Genomic DNA, 18,790 nt, shown 5'->3' on the forward strand with positions numbered 1-18,790 from the left:
GAGCCTTAATTCTCGATGCATTTGTATTTAGGGTAAAGTTTGTGATGGTGATTAGTCATTAGGACCCTTTGTCCCAGAATGCCCCACCCGAGCTCGTCTGATAAAGTGTGCGTTTTGAGTGAATGAACGTGCAAAACTGTGGAGAGATATGACTAATATGCATGTCAACATGCTTTTAACAAGTAGTCAAACGTTCTTACAAGAACCACTTTTGTTCTTGGAGTGAAGAACCTTTTTCCACTTTAAAGAACCTTTTGTGGAATGGAAAGTTTCCATGGATGTTAAACGTTCTTCGTGGAACTATTAAAGGATATATAACTATTAAAGGATATAATATATATATATATATATATATATATATATATATACATATACATACTGTGTGTATATATATATATATAGACATAGATCACCCAAGGTATATTTTTAATTAATTTTTAATGTGTGAATATAAAGGAGAATTGATGCCCTTCTTTCGCTCACACCTTTGACCTCTGACTTACGATACATTTATCTTGGGCTGAACTGATGCACATGCTTGTTTGTAGTTCAGCAAGTACTAGTAGTTCAGGTTCCCTGAAAATGCAGAAAAGCTGCCATGGGCTTTTAGACTAAACCTCTTTCATCAGCTCTAAGCTAATCTTGTTCTATACACTTTGCCTGTCCAGATTCAAGGAAAAAAAAAAATGTATTTATCAGTATAGAAAGGAGAAGTTGAGGCATTTTGTTCTGTGCAGAAAAATGTTTCCTAAAAAACATAAAAAAAACCCCACTTTATTACCCACAATAATTGTGCAACCTTTTTTTTTTTGCTGTTTTTTTTTTTTCTTCTTGCTGTTTGAAGGCGATGTCACTCAACAAATTGCAAGATAGATGCATTTACAAATGTCTTTATTTTTTTTTACAAATACAGTACAAAAACATTCAGATTGTTGAAAACCTTTGAATGTGTGACATGATAATAACAGACTCGCAGGTACGAGTGAAAAAGACGTACTGTTAAATGTATTAAAAATGTATTATTATAGCATATTTGTATTTTACTAAAAACAAACTCAAGTAGATTTTTAATGCATTTAATAGTACGTCTTTTTCACATGGGTGTACTTGAAAGCAGCATTAAACCTGTAGAAAGTATAATGCATTAAAACGCATGGCAAACAACCAGTTACCGATGTAACAAGGAATCTGCCAATGTGTTTTAACTTTGGTTTCAATTATTTCTGAAAAGACCATTCATTATAACGTACATTTTGAATACCTTTTATAATGCATTACACATAACAGCTTTAAGTAAAGTGTTTCCTAATTGGATTCTGAACAATGAACCCAAATGGCAACAACAGCAAAAATAGTACAGTACATATTTCCCAGCAAAGTGTGCAGTGTTGTGTATTCAAATCATGCCACATAACCTCTCGCTGACGTCCCACAGTTTCTTGGCGATTCCGTCGTCTCTGGCCTCGGGCTTGACCTGCACCAGCTGACAGTCGGAGAAGTATCGGCCGCTCAGGTGCTCGATGTCCTCCTGCAGAGCGCAGAACAGCGTCGTCTGAGCTCCCGACACCGGGTCTGTCGCTCCAAACCGCCTCACGATGGCTTTGAGGATACGCGTCTTCCATTCGTTGATGTCACGGCCGAGCTCTGAATTTACCGACCCTGAACCGGATCAAATGAGGAAAACACTGTTAGAAGGAGGGAAACTGGTGCTGATCTATTCAGGCAAGACACACCAGGTGAACACACTACAAAATAAAGGTTCTTTATTGGCATCGGTGGTTTCATAAAGAATCTTTAACATCCATGGAATCTTTCCATTGCACAAAATGTTCTTTATAGTGTAAAATGGTTAAGTATATTATATATATATATATATATATATATATATATATATATATATATATATATATATATATACTATGGAAGTCAATGGTATCAGAAACTGTCTGGCTACTGACATTCTTCTAAATATCTTCCTTTCTGTTCAGCAGAAGAAAGAAATTCATACAGGTTTGAAACAACATGAGGGTGAGTATATGATGACAGAATTTTCAAGGGAACTATTCCTTTAAATATTGATGATTACAAGCTTGGGGGAAACGCAATTAATTGCAATTAATTAGTTTTTTTTTTTAATCGATTCCCAGCCCTAAATATATATATATATATATATATATATATATATATATATATATATATACACATATATATATATATATATATATATATATATACATATATATATATATATATATATATATAATTTTTTTTTTTTATATATACATATGTGTGTGTGTATGTATATATGTAGAGTTCAGATGCAAAAGCCTCTAAGTGCCATCTGAAATTTCCTTCTAGAATGATCATTTTTATCAAGCTTGTATATTTAAGTTCAGTAATTTCACTTAAATGGCAATGCAAATTACCTATTAATTATCATTTAAGTTAAATTACTTAACTTAAATATAAAAGCTTTATAAAAATGATCATTCTAGAAGTAAATTTCAGATGGCACTTAGAGACTTTTGCATCTGAACTCTTCATACACACATATATATATTTTTTAGTATATTTTTTTTTAGGATTGAACTGTTATAAAAAATCTGACAAATGATATATTAACAAACCCTTCTATAAAAACCTTCAGAATATAGATAGGAATAAAACTGTAAATTTTGGTGTGTGCAAGTGTTGCTGAAGTGGAGGAAAAACTCGCAGACTAAATGTGTTATAATTTAAATCTAGATGCAAATAGAGAGAAAAAAAATGTATTTCTTTCCACAAGTCTGAAAAACAACACATTATGAAAAGCCAAATATCTGAAAATTGACCAGTGCACGGAAACAACGTTTGTGCCTGTAGTGTCTCGCCTTTGTATAATGTTTATTAGTAAATTAATGAGTTATTCAAAAGTGTTGACAAATACTACTGGCATATTACACATTCTTACTTTCTGTCATGATCATTTGTTAACAAACAAGTATTCATTACTTTAATTCATTACAATAAATTACTTCATTGTTTAAATTAATACATTTTTAGCTAATTGTGATTTTGTATATGTACATTTCTGAAATACATAACTTAGACCACATGTGTCAAACTCAAGGCCCGCGGGCCAAATCCGGCCCGCCACATTGTTTTATATGGCCCGCGAGAGCATATGGAAATTTAGGCGGCCAAAAAATTTCGGCCGAAAATAACATTTTCGTTTTTTGACCGAAAGATACTAAAAAGCCGCCGCGCCCCTCCGTGTTCGGCGATGGTTTGACTCAAGCTCAACGTGTTTTATGACTTTTGGCGTGCGAGTCCGCTTCCGAAGATGCATATAACTTCTAAGCGCGTTCCGCTGTGTGTGTGCGCTGTGCTCTCCGCTCCGTGTTCACAGCGCGTTCTGCGCAAGCAACCTCCGCGCGCGTGTGTGTGTGTGTGTGTGTGTTGCGAGCTCTGCTCACGCTCACCGGAAAGGCAAAGTCCGCAAAAAAAAAAACGTGCCGACATGAAATTTCTCTTGACTTGTTTCTTTTTGCAATAGCACTACTGTGCTGTAACATGTGTAGTCATGGTGTGAGCCGTGCTGGGCAGCACTGGTAAAATTACACGAATCACGATCCTCTCGTTCACTGGTCCTCTCCCTGCTCTGCTCATGCTTTGATAAAAATAGCTTTGTAGGACTATACTTTATTTTGACAATTGGTCAAAAAATAAATCTGTTAAATCTGATTCTGCTGCATAGAACTGATTAAAGAATAATATATGGATATTTTATATTATTTTAATATACTGTAGGTACCAGTATTAACCTTTGCACCATTTGGATCACTCCGCTTAATCTGTGTTTGCGCCACTTGCATCATTAAGCCAGTAGGTGGCGACAAGTGACTGTCTTTATGAGTGAACAATTGAACTTAAAACTGATTAGTGCCAAAAACAATGATTAGCTCAGGAAAGAAACAAGTTGCTGAAACCAATCTTTAATGCTAATATAAATTGCTCATTTGCCTCTTGACACAAAAAGATTGCATGGTGTTTGATTGAAATGTAACATCTATGCAAAATAATCCTTGAAAGATTTCTCATTTAAGGCCATTCCTGTTTGGAATATGTGATTGTGTATTGTCAACAATAAGCAGAAACATTCTGCATTTCCATTTTGTAGTCTGGATCATTCATTGCAATATTTATCCTCATTCTCATTTTTAAGAATCTGTTATCTTTACAAATAATTTATGCTACTGCCCACTGACATGCTTTTAAAGCTATTGTTATCCAATTTTTTTGGCCTTTAAACACCTTAAAATGCACATATGTAGGTCCGAGAAATCCGAATTTTCTCGGGGGAGCAAGCCCCCGAACCCCCCTAACTACCTCACATTTCAATACGCATGACTGTGTGGTAATGTGTGCTGGTGTGGCTACAGTGCCAAGGATGAATTTTTGAGCCAGTTTACCCTTGCATATATACAATAATACATTATTATCTGTATCAAATCATTATTACCCAGCCCCTGATGTTTCGGGCTCATCCCCTGATGTTTTTAAAACCTAGAAACACCCCTCCAAATGCATATACAATATTTGTAACTTAAATAAGTAATAATCAAATAAAGAGACACTATATTAACATTTTAAAGGTCTTACAGTTACAACCGGCCCTTTGAGGGCAGCCATAATGCTGAAGTGGCCCTCAGTGAAAATGAGTTTGACACCCCTGACTTAGACAGTTTCCTCTGATAAGAGATCACTGTAAATTGTAATATGGACTCATGCACTTTCTGTAAAACTGCTTTGAAAAGCGCTATACAAATAAACGTGAACTGAATGAATGATTGATCACTAACCAGGATGAAGGCTGTAGGTTGTGACGTTGGTTCCCTCCAGTTTCTTGGCCAGTTGGTGTGTGAAGAGCACATTACAGAGCTTGCTGGCAGTGTAGGCCCTGAATACATCCGCGTCGGATGATCCCAGAGTGAGTCTCTTGTGTGTGTTGATGCAGTCGAAGTCAATAGTGCCCACATCATGACCACAGGACGACACGTTGACCACCCGGCTCGGCGCACACTCCTGGAGACGCTCCAGCAGGAGATTGGTCAGCAGGAACGGGCCGATGTGATTGACACCCAGGATCATCCCGAGGCCATCTTCAGTGCATCCTGGAGAGGCCAGTGCTGGACAACACACACACACACAGGTGTCATTCATGATGTCGGTGGGCAGAAGTTTGGAACAAAAGAGTCTGCTCATTTATATGATCAAAAATAGTAAAAACAGTGATATATTATTACAATTTAAAATAGCTGTTTTCTATGTGAATATTTAGTAAAGTGTAATTTATTCCTGTGATCAAAGCTGAATGTTCAGCATTATTACTCCAGTCTTCAGTGTCACATGATCCTTCAGAAATCACTCTAATATGATGATTTGATGATCAAGAAACATTTATGAATATTATCAGTGTTGAAAAGACAATTAATAAAAAGGTATTAATCAAATTGAAAGTAAACTTTAATAAAAAATTAAGGGTAACTTTATTTTAGTGTCCTTGTTACACGTTACATGTAGTTAGTAACTATACATTATGCATAATTACATGCAACTAATCCTATAACCCTATAGTAAGTACATATAGTTAATTAATATTTCTCAGTACTTAAATAGCCTATATAGTTACACTAACAATGACACCTTAAAATAAAGTGTAACCAAATTAAGCAGCATATTTTAATATTTCGAAGGATCATGTGACTAAAGATTTGTCAAAGTTTTATACTTGGGTGTAAGACTGAATTGTGTTTGTGTCCAGATATTTCACCGGCGTTATTAATGAGCAGGTCCAGTCTGCGCTCGGCCTTCAGGAAGTTCTCCGCAAAAAAGCAGATCGATTTCTGACTCGCAAGATCCAGTTGCATGAAGATCACATTCTCATTTCCAGTTTCCTATGAGGAAAGTATTATAATGTTCTATCATTTACAATGTTTGTTCAATAGATATAAGTAAAGCAGTGTGAAAATGTATCATTCATAAAAAATATTACTAATAGATATCAATATAGTTATTTGATAACTTTTTAGCAGTTATTAATGTATTTGTATTGCAAGTTTTCTGAAATATTTAAATATGCAATGGGCATAATTCACATTTACACAGCAGAAATCTGAACGATTGATGACAACTTAACAGTTTGATTTTGTTGATATATTAGAGTTAAAGGTTTTTACTGAGGGAATTTTGTATTTCTCTTTTTATCTCTTCATAAAATACTGTCAACAGCCAGAAAACAAATACATTTCACCATTTTTTTAGAGATGAACTGTTATATAAAATCAGAGAAATGAGATATTAACAAACCCTTCAATAAAAAACTTCAGAATATAGATAGGAATAAAACTGTAAATTTTGGTGCATGCAAGTGTTGCTGAAGTGGAGGAAAAACTTGCAGACTATATGTGTTATAATTTAAATCTAGACGCAAATAGAGATCATTTTGAAGCACAAATATATGAAAAGACAAATATCTGAAAATTGACTGTAGTGTCTCGCCTTTGTATAATGTTTATTAGTAAATTAATGAGAGTTATTCAAAAGTGTTGACAAATAGTATTCACATATTGCACATATTGCACAAGTGTTACAATGTGAAAAAAGTAGTTTTTAGACACAGTAAATTTTAATCCAATGCTATAACAGTAACTGGCATTTTTGGGTACGGGAAAATCCTCTCCGGGTCAAAATGACCTGAACACAATTTAAGGACGCTTATGACACAAGAATTGTTTTGGGATTCATTATACTTGTTTTACTGTTCAATGTTCACTGAAGAGGCTCTAATGTGACAACATGCCCCACTATTGGGTCAATACGAACACCTTCCCTGTGACAACATGCCCCGCTATTGGGTCAATACGAACACCTTCCCTGTGACAACATGCTCCACTATTGGGTCAATACGAACACCTTCCCTGTGACAACATGCCCCGCTATTGGGTCAATACGAACACCTTCCCTGTGACAACATGCCCCACTATTGGGTCAATACGAACACCTTCCCTGTGACAACATGCCCCACTATTGGGTCAATAAGAACACCTTCCCTGTGACAACATGCCCCACTATTGGGTCAATACGAACACCTTCCCTGTGACAACATGCCCCGCTATTGGGTCAATACGAACACCTTCCCTGTGACAACATGCCCCACTATTGTGTCAATACGAACACCTTCCCTGTGACAACATGCCCCACTATTGTGTCAATACGAACACCTTCCCTGTGACAACATGCCCCACTATTGGGTCAATACGAACACCTTCCCTGTGACAACATGCCCCACTATTGGGTCAATACGAACACCTTCCCTGTGACAACATGCCCCGCTATTGTGTCAATACGAACACCTTCCCTGTGACAACATGCCCCACTATTGGGTCAATACGAACACCTTCCCTGTGACAACATGCCCCACTATTGGGTCAATACGAACACCTTCCCTGTGACAACATGCCCCACTATTGTGTCAATACGAACACCTTCCCTGTGACAACATGCCCCACTATTGGGTCAATACGAACACCTTCCCTGTGACAACATGCCCCACTATTGGGTCAATACGAACACCTTCCCTGTGACAACATGCCCCGCTATTGGGTCAATACGAACACCTTCCCTGTGACAACATGCCCCACTATTGGGTCAATACGAACACCTTCCCTGTGACAACATGCCCCACTATTGGGTCAATACGAACACATATAGACCTTCCCTGTGACAACATGCCCCACTATTGGGTCAATACGAACACCTTCCCTGTGACAACATGCCCCGCTATTGGGTCAATACGAACACCTTCCCTGTGACAACATGCCCCACTATTGGGTCAATACGAACACCTTCCCTGTGACAACATGCCCCACTATTGGGTCAATACAAACACCTTCCCTGTGACAACGTGCCCCACTATTGGGTCAATACGAACACCTTCCCTGTGACAACATGCCCCGCTATTGGGTCAATACGAACACCTTCCCTGTGACAACATGCCCCACTATTGGGTCAATACGAACACATATAGACCTTCCCTGTGACAACATGCCCCACTATTGGGTCAATACGAACACCTTCCCTGTGACAACATGCCCCGCTATTGGGTCAATACGAACACCTTCCCTGTGACAACATGCCCCACTATTGGGTCAATACGAACACCTTCCCTGTGACAACATGCCCCACTATTGGGTCAATACAAACACCTTCCCTGTGACAACGTGCCCCACTATTGGGTCAATACGAACACCTTCCCTGTGACAACATGCTCCACTATTGGGTCAATACGAACACCTTCCCTGTGACAACATGCCCCACTATTGGGTCAATACGAACACCTTCCCTGTGACAACATGCCCCACTATTGGGTCAATACGAACACCTTCCCTGTGACAACATGCCCCACTATTGGGTCAATACGAGAACCTTCCCTGTAACAACAAGCCCCGCTATTGGGTCAATACGAACACCTTCCCTGTGACAACATGCCCCACTATTGGGTCAATACAAACACCTTCCCTGTGACAACATGCCCCGCTATTGGGTCAATACGAACACCTTCCCTGTGACAACATGCCCCGCTATTGGGTCAATACGAACACCTTCCCTGTGACAACATGCCCCACTATTGGGTCAATACGAACACCTTCCCTGTGACAACATGCCCCACTATTGGGTCAATACGAACACCTTCCCTGTGACAACATGCCCCACTATTGGGTCAATACGAACACCTTCCCTGTGACAACATGCTCCACTATTGGGTCAATACGAACACCTTCCCTGTGACAACATGCCCCACTATTGGGTCAATACGAACACCTTCCCTGTGACAACATGCCCCGCTATTGGGTCAATACAAACACCTTCCCTGTGACAACATGCCCCGCTATTGGGTCAATACGAACACCTTCCCTGTGACAACATGCCCCGCTATTGGGTCAATACGAACACCTTCCCTGTGACAACATGCCCCGCTATTGGGTCAATACGAACACCTTCCCTGTGACAACATGCCCCGCTATTGGGTCAATACGAACACCTTCCCTGTGACAACATGCCCCACTATTGGGTCAATACGAACACCTTCCCTGTGACAACATGCCCCACTATTGGGTCAATACGAACACCTTCCCTGTGACAACATGCCCCACTATTGGGTCAATACGAACACCTTCCCTGTGACAACATGCTCCACTATTGGGTCAATACGAACACCTTCCCTGTGACAACATGCCCCACTATTGGGTCAATACGAACACCTTCCCTGTGACAACATGCCCCGCTATTGGGTCAATACAAACACCTTCCCTGTGACAACATGCCCCGCTATTGGTTCAATACGAACACCTTCCCTGTGACAACATGCCCCACTATTGGGTCAATACGAACACCTTCCCTGTGACAACATGCCCCACTATTGGGTCAATACGAACACCTTCCCTGTGACAACATGCCCCACTATTGGGTCAATACGAACACCTTCCCTGTGACAACATGCTCCACTATTGGGTCAATACGAACACCTTCCCTGTGACAACATGCCCCACTATTGGGTCAATACGAACACCTTCCCTGTGACAACATGCCCCGCTATTGGGTCAATACGAACACCTTCCCTGTGACAACATGCCCCACTATTGGGTCAATACGAACACCTTCCCTGTGACAACATGCCCCACTATTGGGTCAATACAAACACCTTCCCTGTGACAACATGCCCCGCTATTGGGTCAATACGAACACCTTCCCTGTGACAACATGCCCCACTATTGGGTCAATACGAACACCTTCCCTGTGACAACATGCCCCACTATTGGGTCAATACGAACACCTTCCCTGTGACAACATGCCCCACTATTGGGTCAATACGAACACCTTCCCTGTGACAACATGCCCCGCTATTGGGTCAATACGAACACCTTCCCTGTGACAACATGCCCCACTATTGGGTCAATACGAACACCTTCCCTGTGACAACATGCCCCACTATTGGGTCAATACGAACACATATAGACCTTCCCTGTGACAACGTGCCCCACTATTGGGTCAATACGAACACCTTCCCTGTGACAACATGCCCCGCTATTGGGTCAATACGAACACCTTCCCTGTGACAACATGCCCCACTATTGGGTCAATACGAACACATATAGACCTTCCCTGTGACAACATGCCCCACTATTGGGTCAATACGAACACCTTCCCTGTGACAACATGCCCCGCTATTGGGTCAATACGAACACCTTCCCTGTGACAACATGCCCCACTATTGGGTCAATACGAACACCTTCCCTGTGACAACATGCCCCACTATTGGGTCAATACAAACACCTTCCCTGTGACAACGTGCCCCACTATTGGGTCAATACGAACACCTTCCCTGTGACAACATGCTCCACTATTGGGTCAATACGAACACCTTCCCTGTGACAACATGCCCCACTATTGGGTCAATACGAACACCTTCTCTGTGACAACATGCCCCACTATTGGGTCAATACGAACACCTTCCCTGTGACAACATGCCCCACTATTGTGTCAATACGAACACCTTCCCTGTGACAACATGCCCCACTATTGGGTCAATACGAACACCTTCCCTGTGACAACATGCCCCACTATTGGGTCAATACGAACACCTTCCCTGTGACAACATGCCCCGCTATTGGGTCAATACGAACACCTTCCCTGTGACAACATGCCCCACTATTGGGTCAATACGAACACCTTCCCTGTGACAACATGCCCCACTATTGGGTCAATACGAACACATATAGACCTTCCCTGTGACAACATGCCCCACTATTGGGTCAATACGAACACCTTCCCTGTGACAACATGCCCCGCTATTGGGTCAATACGAACACCTTCCCTGTGACAACATGCCCCACTATTGGGTCAATACGAACACCTTCCCTGTGACAACATGCCCCACTATTGGGTCAATACAAACACCTTCCCTGTGACAACGTGCCCCACTATTGGGTCAATACGAACACCTTCCCTGTGACAACATGCCCCGCTATTGGGTCAATACGAACACCTTCCCTGTGACAACATGCCCCACTATTGGGTCAATACGAACACATATAGACCTTCCCTGTGACAACATGCCCCACTATTGGGTCAATACGAACACCTTCCCTGTGACAACATGCCCCGCTATTGGGTCAATACGAACACCTTCCCTGTGACAACATGCCCCACTATTGGGTCAATACGAACACCTTCCCTGTGACAACATGCCCCACTATTGGGTCAATACAAACACCTTCCCTGTGACAACGTGCCCCACTATTGGGTCAATACGAACACCTTCCCTGTGACAACATGCTCCACTATTGGGTCAATACGAACACCTTCCCTGTGACAACATGCCCCACTATTGGGTCAATACGAACACCTTCCCTGTGACAACATGCCCCACTATTGGGTCAATACGAACACCTTCCCTGTGACAACATGCCCCACTATTGGGTCAATACGAGAACCTTCCCTGTAACAACAAGCCCCGCTATTGGGTCAATACGAACACCTTCCCTGTGACAACATGCCCCACTATTGGGTCAATACAAACACCTTCCCTGTGACAACATGCCCCGCTATTGGGTCAATACGAACACCTTCCCTGTGACAACATGCCCCGCTATTGGGTCAATACGAACACCTTCCCTGTGACAACATGCCCCACTATTGGGTCAATACGAACACCTTCCCTGTGACAACATGCCCCACTATTGGGTCAATACGAACACCTTCCCTGTGACAACATGCCCCACTATTGGGTCAATACGAACACCTTCCCTGTGACAACATGCTCCACTATTGGGTCAATACGAACACCTTCCCTGTGACAACATGCCCCACTATTGGGTCAATACGAACACCTTCCCTGTGACAACATGCCCCGCTATTGGGTCAATACAAACACCTTCCCTGTGACAACATGCCCCGCTATTGGGTCAATACGAACACCTTCCCTGTGACAACATGCCCCGCTATTGGGTCAATACGAACACCTTCCCTGTGACAACATGCCCCGCTATTGGGTCAATACGAACACCTTCCCTGTGACAACATGCCCCGCTATTGGGTCAATACGAACACCTTCCCTGTGACAACATGCCCCACTATTGGGTCAATACGAACACCTTCCCTGTGACAACATGCCCCACTATTGGGTCAATACGAACACCTTCCCTGTGACAACATGCCCCACTATTGGGTCAATACGAACACCTTCCCTGTGACAACATGCTCCACTATTGGGTCAATACGAACACCTTCCCTGTGACAACATGCCCCACTATTGGGTCAATACGAACACCTTCCCTGTGACAACATGCCCCGCTATTGGGTCAATACAAACACCTTCCCTGTGACAACATGCCCCGCTATTGGTTCAATACGAACACCTTCCCTGTGACAACATGCCCCACTATTGGGTCAATACGAACACCTTCCCTGTGACAACATGCCCCACTATTGGGTCAATACGAACACCTTCCCTGTGACAACATGCCCCACTATTGGGTCAATACGAACACCTTCCCTGTGACAACATGCTCCACTATTGGGTCAATACGAACACCTTCCCTGTGACAACATGCCCCACTATTGGGTCAATACGAACACCTTCCCTGTGACAACATGCCCCGCTATTGGGTCAATACGAACACCTTCCCTGTGACAACATGCCCCACTATTGGGTCAATACGAACACCTTCCCTGTGACAACATGCCCCACTATTGGGTCAATACAAACACCTTCCCTGTGACAACATGCCCCGCTATTGGGTCAATACGAACACCTTCCCTGTGACAACATGCCCCACTATTGGGTCAATACGAACACCTTCCCTGTGACAACATGCCCCACTATTGGGTCAATACGAACACCTTCCCTGTGACAACATGCCCCACTATTGGGTCAATACGAACACCTTCCCTGTGACAACATGCCCCGCTATTGGGTCAATACGAACACCTTCCCTGTGACAACATGCCCCACTATTGGGTCAATACGAACACCTTCCCTGTGACAACATGCCCCACTATTGGGTCAATACGAACACATATAGACCTTCCCTGTGACAACGTGCCCCACTATTGGGTCAACACATATAGACCTTCCCTGTGACAACATGCCCCGCTATTGGGTCAATACGAACACCTTCCCTGTGACAACATGCCCCACTATTGGGTCAATACGAACACATATAGACCTTCCCTGTGACAACATGCCCCACTATTGGGTCAATACGAACACCTTCCCTGTGACAACATGCCCCGCTATTGGGTCAATACGAACACCTTCCCTGTGACAACATGCCCCACTATTGGGTCAATACGAACACCTTCCCTGTGACAACATGCCCCACTATTGGGTCAATACAAACACCTTCCCTGTGACAACGTGCCCCACTATTGGGTCAATACGAACACCTTCCCTGTGACAACATGCTCCACTATTGGGTCAATACGAACACCTTCCCTGTGACAACATGCCCCACTATTGGGTCAATACGAACACCTTCTCTGTGACAACATGCCCCACTATTGGGTCAATACGAACACCTTCCCTGTGACAACATGCCCCACTATTGGGTCAATACGAGAACCTTCCCTGTAACAACAAGCCCCGCTATTGGGTCAATACGAACACCTTCCCTGTGACAACATGCCCCACTATTGGGTCAATACAAACACCTTCCCTGTGACAACATGCCCCGCTATTGGGTCAATACGAACACCTTCCCTGTGACAACATGCCCCGCTATTGGGTCAATACGAACACCTTCCCTGTGACAACATGCCCCACTATTGGGTCAATACGAACACCTTCCCTGTGACAACATGCCCCACTATTGGGTCAATACGAACACCTTCCCTGTGACAACATGCCCCACTATTGGGTCAATACGAACACCTTCCCTGTGACAACATGCTCCACTATTGGGTCAATACGAACACCTTCCCTGTGACAACATGCCCCACTATTGGGTCAATACGAACACCTTCCCTGTGACAACATGCCCCGCTATTGGGTCAATACAAACACCTTCCCTGTGACAACATGCCCCGCTATTGGGTCAATACGAACACCTTCCCTGTGACAACATGCCCCGCTATTGGGTCAATACGAACACCTTCCCTGTGACAACATGCCCCGCTATTGGGTCAATACGAACACCTTCCCTGTGACAACATGCCCCGCTATTGGGTCAATACGAACACCTTCCCTGTGACAACATGCCCCACTATTGGGTCAATACGAACACCTTCCCTGTGACAACATGCCCCACTATTGGGTCAATACGAACACCTTCCCTGTGACAACATGCCCCACTATTGGGTCAATACGAACACCTTCCCTGTGACAACATGCTCCACTATTGGGTCAATACGAACACCTTCCCTGTGACAACATGCCCCACTATTGGGTCAATACGAACACCTTCCCTGTGACAACATGCCCCGCTATTGGGTCAATACAAACACCTTCCCTGTGACAACATGCCCCGCTATTGGTTCAATACGAACACCTTCCCTGTGACAACATGCCCCACTATTGGGTCAATACGAACACCTTCCCTGTGACAACATGCCCCACTATTGGGTCAATACGAACACCTTCCCTGTGACAACATGCCCCACTATTGGGTCAATACGAACACCTTCCCTGTGACAACATGCTCCACTATTGGGTCAATACGAACACCTTCCCTGTGACAACATGCCCCACTATTGGGTCAATACGAACACCTTCCCTGTGACAACATGCCCCGCTATTGGGTCAATACGAACACCTTCCCTGTGACAACATGCCCCACTATTGGGTCAATACGAACACCTTCCCTGTGACAACATGCCCCACTATTGGGTCAATACAAACACCTTCCCTGTGACAACATGCCCCGCTATTGGGTCAATACGAACACCTTCCCTGTGACAACATGCCCCACTATTGGGTCAATACGAACACCTTCCCTGTGACAACATGCCCCACTATTGGGTCAATACGAACACCTTCCCTGTGACAACATGCCCCACTATTGGGTCAATACGAACACCTTCCCTGTGACAACATGCCCCACTATTGGGTCAATACAAACACCTTCCCTGTGACAACATGCCCCGCTATTGGGTCGGTCCTCAACATGCCCGGTCTTCCTCACACTCACCATCCTGATCTCTCGAGCTGCTTCTTCTCCTCTCTGTTTGCTCCGACAGGCCAGAATCACTCGTCCTCCTCTCGCTGCCAACGCAGACGCAGTCGCTTTCCCAATCCCAGTGTTCCCACCTGTCAGACACCACACATGCAGGGATTATTATTATTATGGCATGTGTTCTGGATGATTCAGCGTGGACCGGCACAGAATCACGGCTTCATGTAAAGTACTTGCTCTTGCTGAACCTCATTTAGACCTTTTGACCTCAATTGTCCACAGAAATATTTGAAGCACAATTATATATTCATTATTAAAATTCCCATGGTTTCATAGAACTTTCCCATGTCAATAAATCACACTTTTTCCCCTCAAAATTCATTACAATTTTAATTCAAGTCATTTTGAGGCCCATTTCTCCATTGTATTATCTAGTATTATATGTCATGCAATGTTTATATTCATTTCAGTGTTATTTTAGTAATGTTTCAACACTAGTGTAGTTTTTATTAATATTTTGAATTAGCTTTTTTAGTATTTTCAGTTATTTTATTTGAATTTTAGTAATTTATTACATATTTTGTATGTGCTTTTGTCATTTTTTCTTAGCTTGTAAGTTGTATATATATATATGTGTGCATGTGTGTGTGTGTGTATATATATATACACAATCTAAGAAAAATGACAAAAGCACATAAAATTATATAATAAATTACATATATATATACTTATGTATATATATAATATTACTATTTAGGTATATCTTTTTTATTAATTAATACATTTTTAGTTCAGTTTTAGTCTTTATTTATTTCCAGTAAGTCATTTTAGTAATTTAGTTTAAGATTTTAATCTAATATTTATAATTTATTACAGCTTTAATTCTGTAAATGATTGTAATGTTTTAGTTCACAATAATTTAGTTTAGAAGAAAAGACTCTCAGTTCTGTGATTTTACAGGAAATAACAATCATGATATCTCTTTAATTTCACAGTTAAACGGAGATTGTTGCAGAACTCTCCTGCAGACTCAGACTCCATCTCGTCTCCTATTTCAGTAGATTTGCAAAAGTCTGCAATCATAAGTCAGAGATCTCAATATGATCTCACACACTTCTCATCAAACTCTTGCGAGACCCGAGCGGCTCTCCACACTGTTCTCTTCCTGAATATCCACAGTGTCTGCTTTCATTTCGCCCGAGGGATAAACATCTACATTGAGAAATCATGCAGACTAAACGTTTGCACAAAGGTGTGTTTCACCTACCGGTCACAATGACGGTCTTCCCGTATAGTTTGGCAGTGCCTGTGAAGGTCTTCCTATGGACAAAAATCCTATGAAAAATAAAATATGCAACTAATAAAGAAACCACAACACCCAGAAAGAGAATCATGCTTGCAGTCGTGACACTCAGACACTGAATGTGAATGGACTTGCAGATCTGGAGTCACACCCGTTTTAAACACTGCCTGATACTCTGGAATGTGTGTGTTATGTAATGACATCCGGGTGATACACAACATTTACTCAGGCCCCTTACACACAGTAAAGCTGAAGAATCAGTGCAAAGTCACTGTGTCTCAGGTCAAACGGCACAGCTCCTCACCTTTCCTCCAGTCCGTATCTCACATCACGAACAATGCATGCAATTCAAGAACTTGCTGGACTGGATTCTGTGATAGAAATATTTTACGTAATGGGTTTTTTCAACATTAAATGTACAGAGAAACGCAGACTAAGGATGCTCAGGTCAAAGGCCATATATATACTGAACCAAAAAGTGCTTAACACAGTAGAACTAACAGTCATGTGACTAGCTCAGATCATTACAAACCAATCACAGTGAAGAAGACTTGAGTGACATTGATTTTTACTATATGATATAAATGTACATGTATCTTTCTATTCAGGAGACTCACTCGGTTGTTGTGACCAGTGATCTCCCGGCCGTGAATAAAACATTTCTACAAAGAGCAATTGGGAGTCGTGTCAGGTATATGCTGCACACCTGAGAAACAGATTCAAAAGAAAACAAAAGAACATCTATGTGTGATTGAGGTAGTAACAGAAGTACTAAAGATTCTACACTCAGAAAATAAAGTACATAATTGTACCTTTAGGCCGAGGTATACAATGGCTTGTCACTGCGCTGTACCGTCAAGGGTAGGCCTACAATATTGTACACTCTAAAAAATAATTCTGTGGCTAAGTAAATATTACAGAAATATTTAACTTTATTAACTTAAAGGAGAACTCTTTGTGAGTACTGTCTAGGAAGAAAAAAAACATGAACCGGATTGGCGCTAGCAACACGGAGCTGCTACAGCTAATGCCCAGAGCTCACACTCAGCTAAAACGGCAGTTATGGGGGCATGTACATAAAGAGTGTCTTTGTGTCTCTTAACAGACACAAAATGCAATTAAAATGTCTGTCCAACATGAACAGGGCCCTTACATGACAACAAGATGCGTTTAGCAACTTAGCCACTGTTTAAATTCACCTAAATAGTGTTTTGTAGTCTCGCGCTGAAGTCCCGTGGGAACTCCCGTGAGTAAATAATAGTTAAACTTTTTACAGTGTACCTTAACCTTAAAAAGAAACGATACATATATGTACCTTTTAATGCTTTTTGACCCTCAAAAAGGTCCATATGTACCTTGAGGTCCAATAATAAGCCATATGGGATACGTTAGTGTAGATTGTACCTTGGGGGACAGAAATGTACTACCCCCATTCCTGATTCCTGACAGCAATGCTCAAAAGACCACCGCAGAGACAGTGATGGTGTTGAAGACTATAGAGCCGCCCTCGGAGTGAGGCTGTAATACTCTGAGTTAGTATTAATGATCCTGTGTCGGACCAGCGCACACCTGAGAGGGACTGTGAGAGTGTATAGACGGTTAAAGACCTGTGTGCTCGTGTGTGATTGAGGCAGTGATAGGAGCTTCTTGACGGGACGCCGTCACCTTACTTCAGGGAAGTATTGTATTGTATTCAGGGAATTACCTCGAGATACTGTAGTTATTATTTTTAACAACGGCAAGTTGTCCATGGTGAAGAAGTCAGATTAAGTAGGTTGTATTCGTATTAAGAATTTCCACGACAATTCCATAAAGATTATAACTTTATAAATGACTGAAATGTAGTGAAATATCTTATGTTCACTCTTTATTTGCTGTTGCTAAGGCAAGCATAGCTATGCAAAGCAAATGCCTAAGTTGTTTTTCAAAATGAACGCAACACTGTTTTTATTTCCTTTAAAGTGTTTGATAAACCCTCAAATTTGCTAAATGCATAATTTCTTACATTTGTCAGTGAACTCGATCAGCATGCTGTAAATGTGTGCAAGTTTAGATTTGTTTGAAATAAAGCTCTCAAACGTTTATTTTTTCCCTTTCTAATAATGACGTTGCACGTGTCGGTGTCAGAGGGTTCCTCCAGATGCGAGCATTCATAATGCTGAACAATTATCTCCATAAATCAGAGAGACACTTATGGCTTTATTTTGTTGTTTGGCCACTCCAGTCATTCAGTCATAAAAATACTGTGTAGCCTATACACACCCTTTCCAACACT

At 42.0% G+C, this 18,790-nt stretch overlaps 1 protein-coding gene across 1 annotated transcript; it reads right to left on the minus strand.

The window, feature by feature from the left end:
* Positions 1-1,256: 1,256 nt before the first annotated feature.
* On the minus strand, positions 1,257-16,635 carry dhrs13l1 (dehydrogenase/reductase (SDR family) member 13 like 1). Its single transcript, XM_081382992.1, has 5 exons — positions 16,480-16,635; positions 15,228-15,346; positions 5,813-5,936; positions 4,842-5,168; positions 1,257-1,659 (listed from the first exon to the last, which is right to left on the minus strand). The coding sequence occupies exons 1-5, from the start codon at positions 16,604-16,606 to the stop codon at positions 1,397-1,399; spliced, it is 960 nt and encodes a 319-aa protein (XP_081239118.1). The 5' UTR covers positions 16,607-16,635; the 3' UTR covers positions 1,257-1,396.
* Positions 16,636-18,790: the final 2,155 nt, after the last annotated feature.

Source organism: Scardinius erythrophthalmus, assembly GCF_964197995.2.
Source record: "Scardinius erythrophthalmus genome assembly, chromosome: 13".
In the NCBI taxonomy this organism is placed as follows: Eukaryota; Metazoa; Chordata; class Actinopteri; order Cypriniformes; family Leuciscidae; genus Scardinius; species Scardinius erythrophthalmus.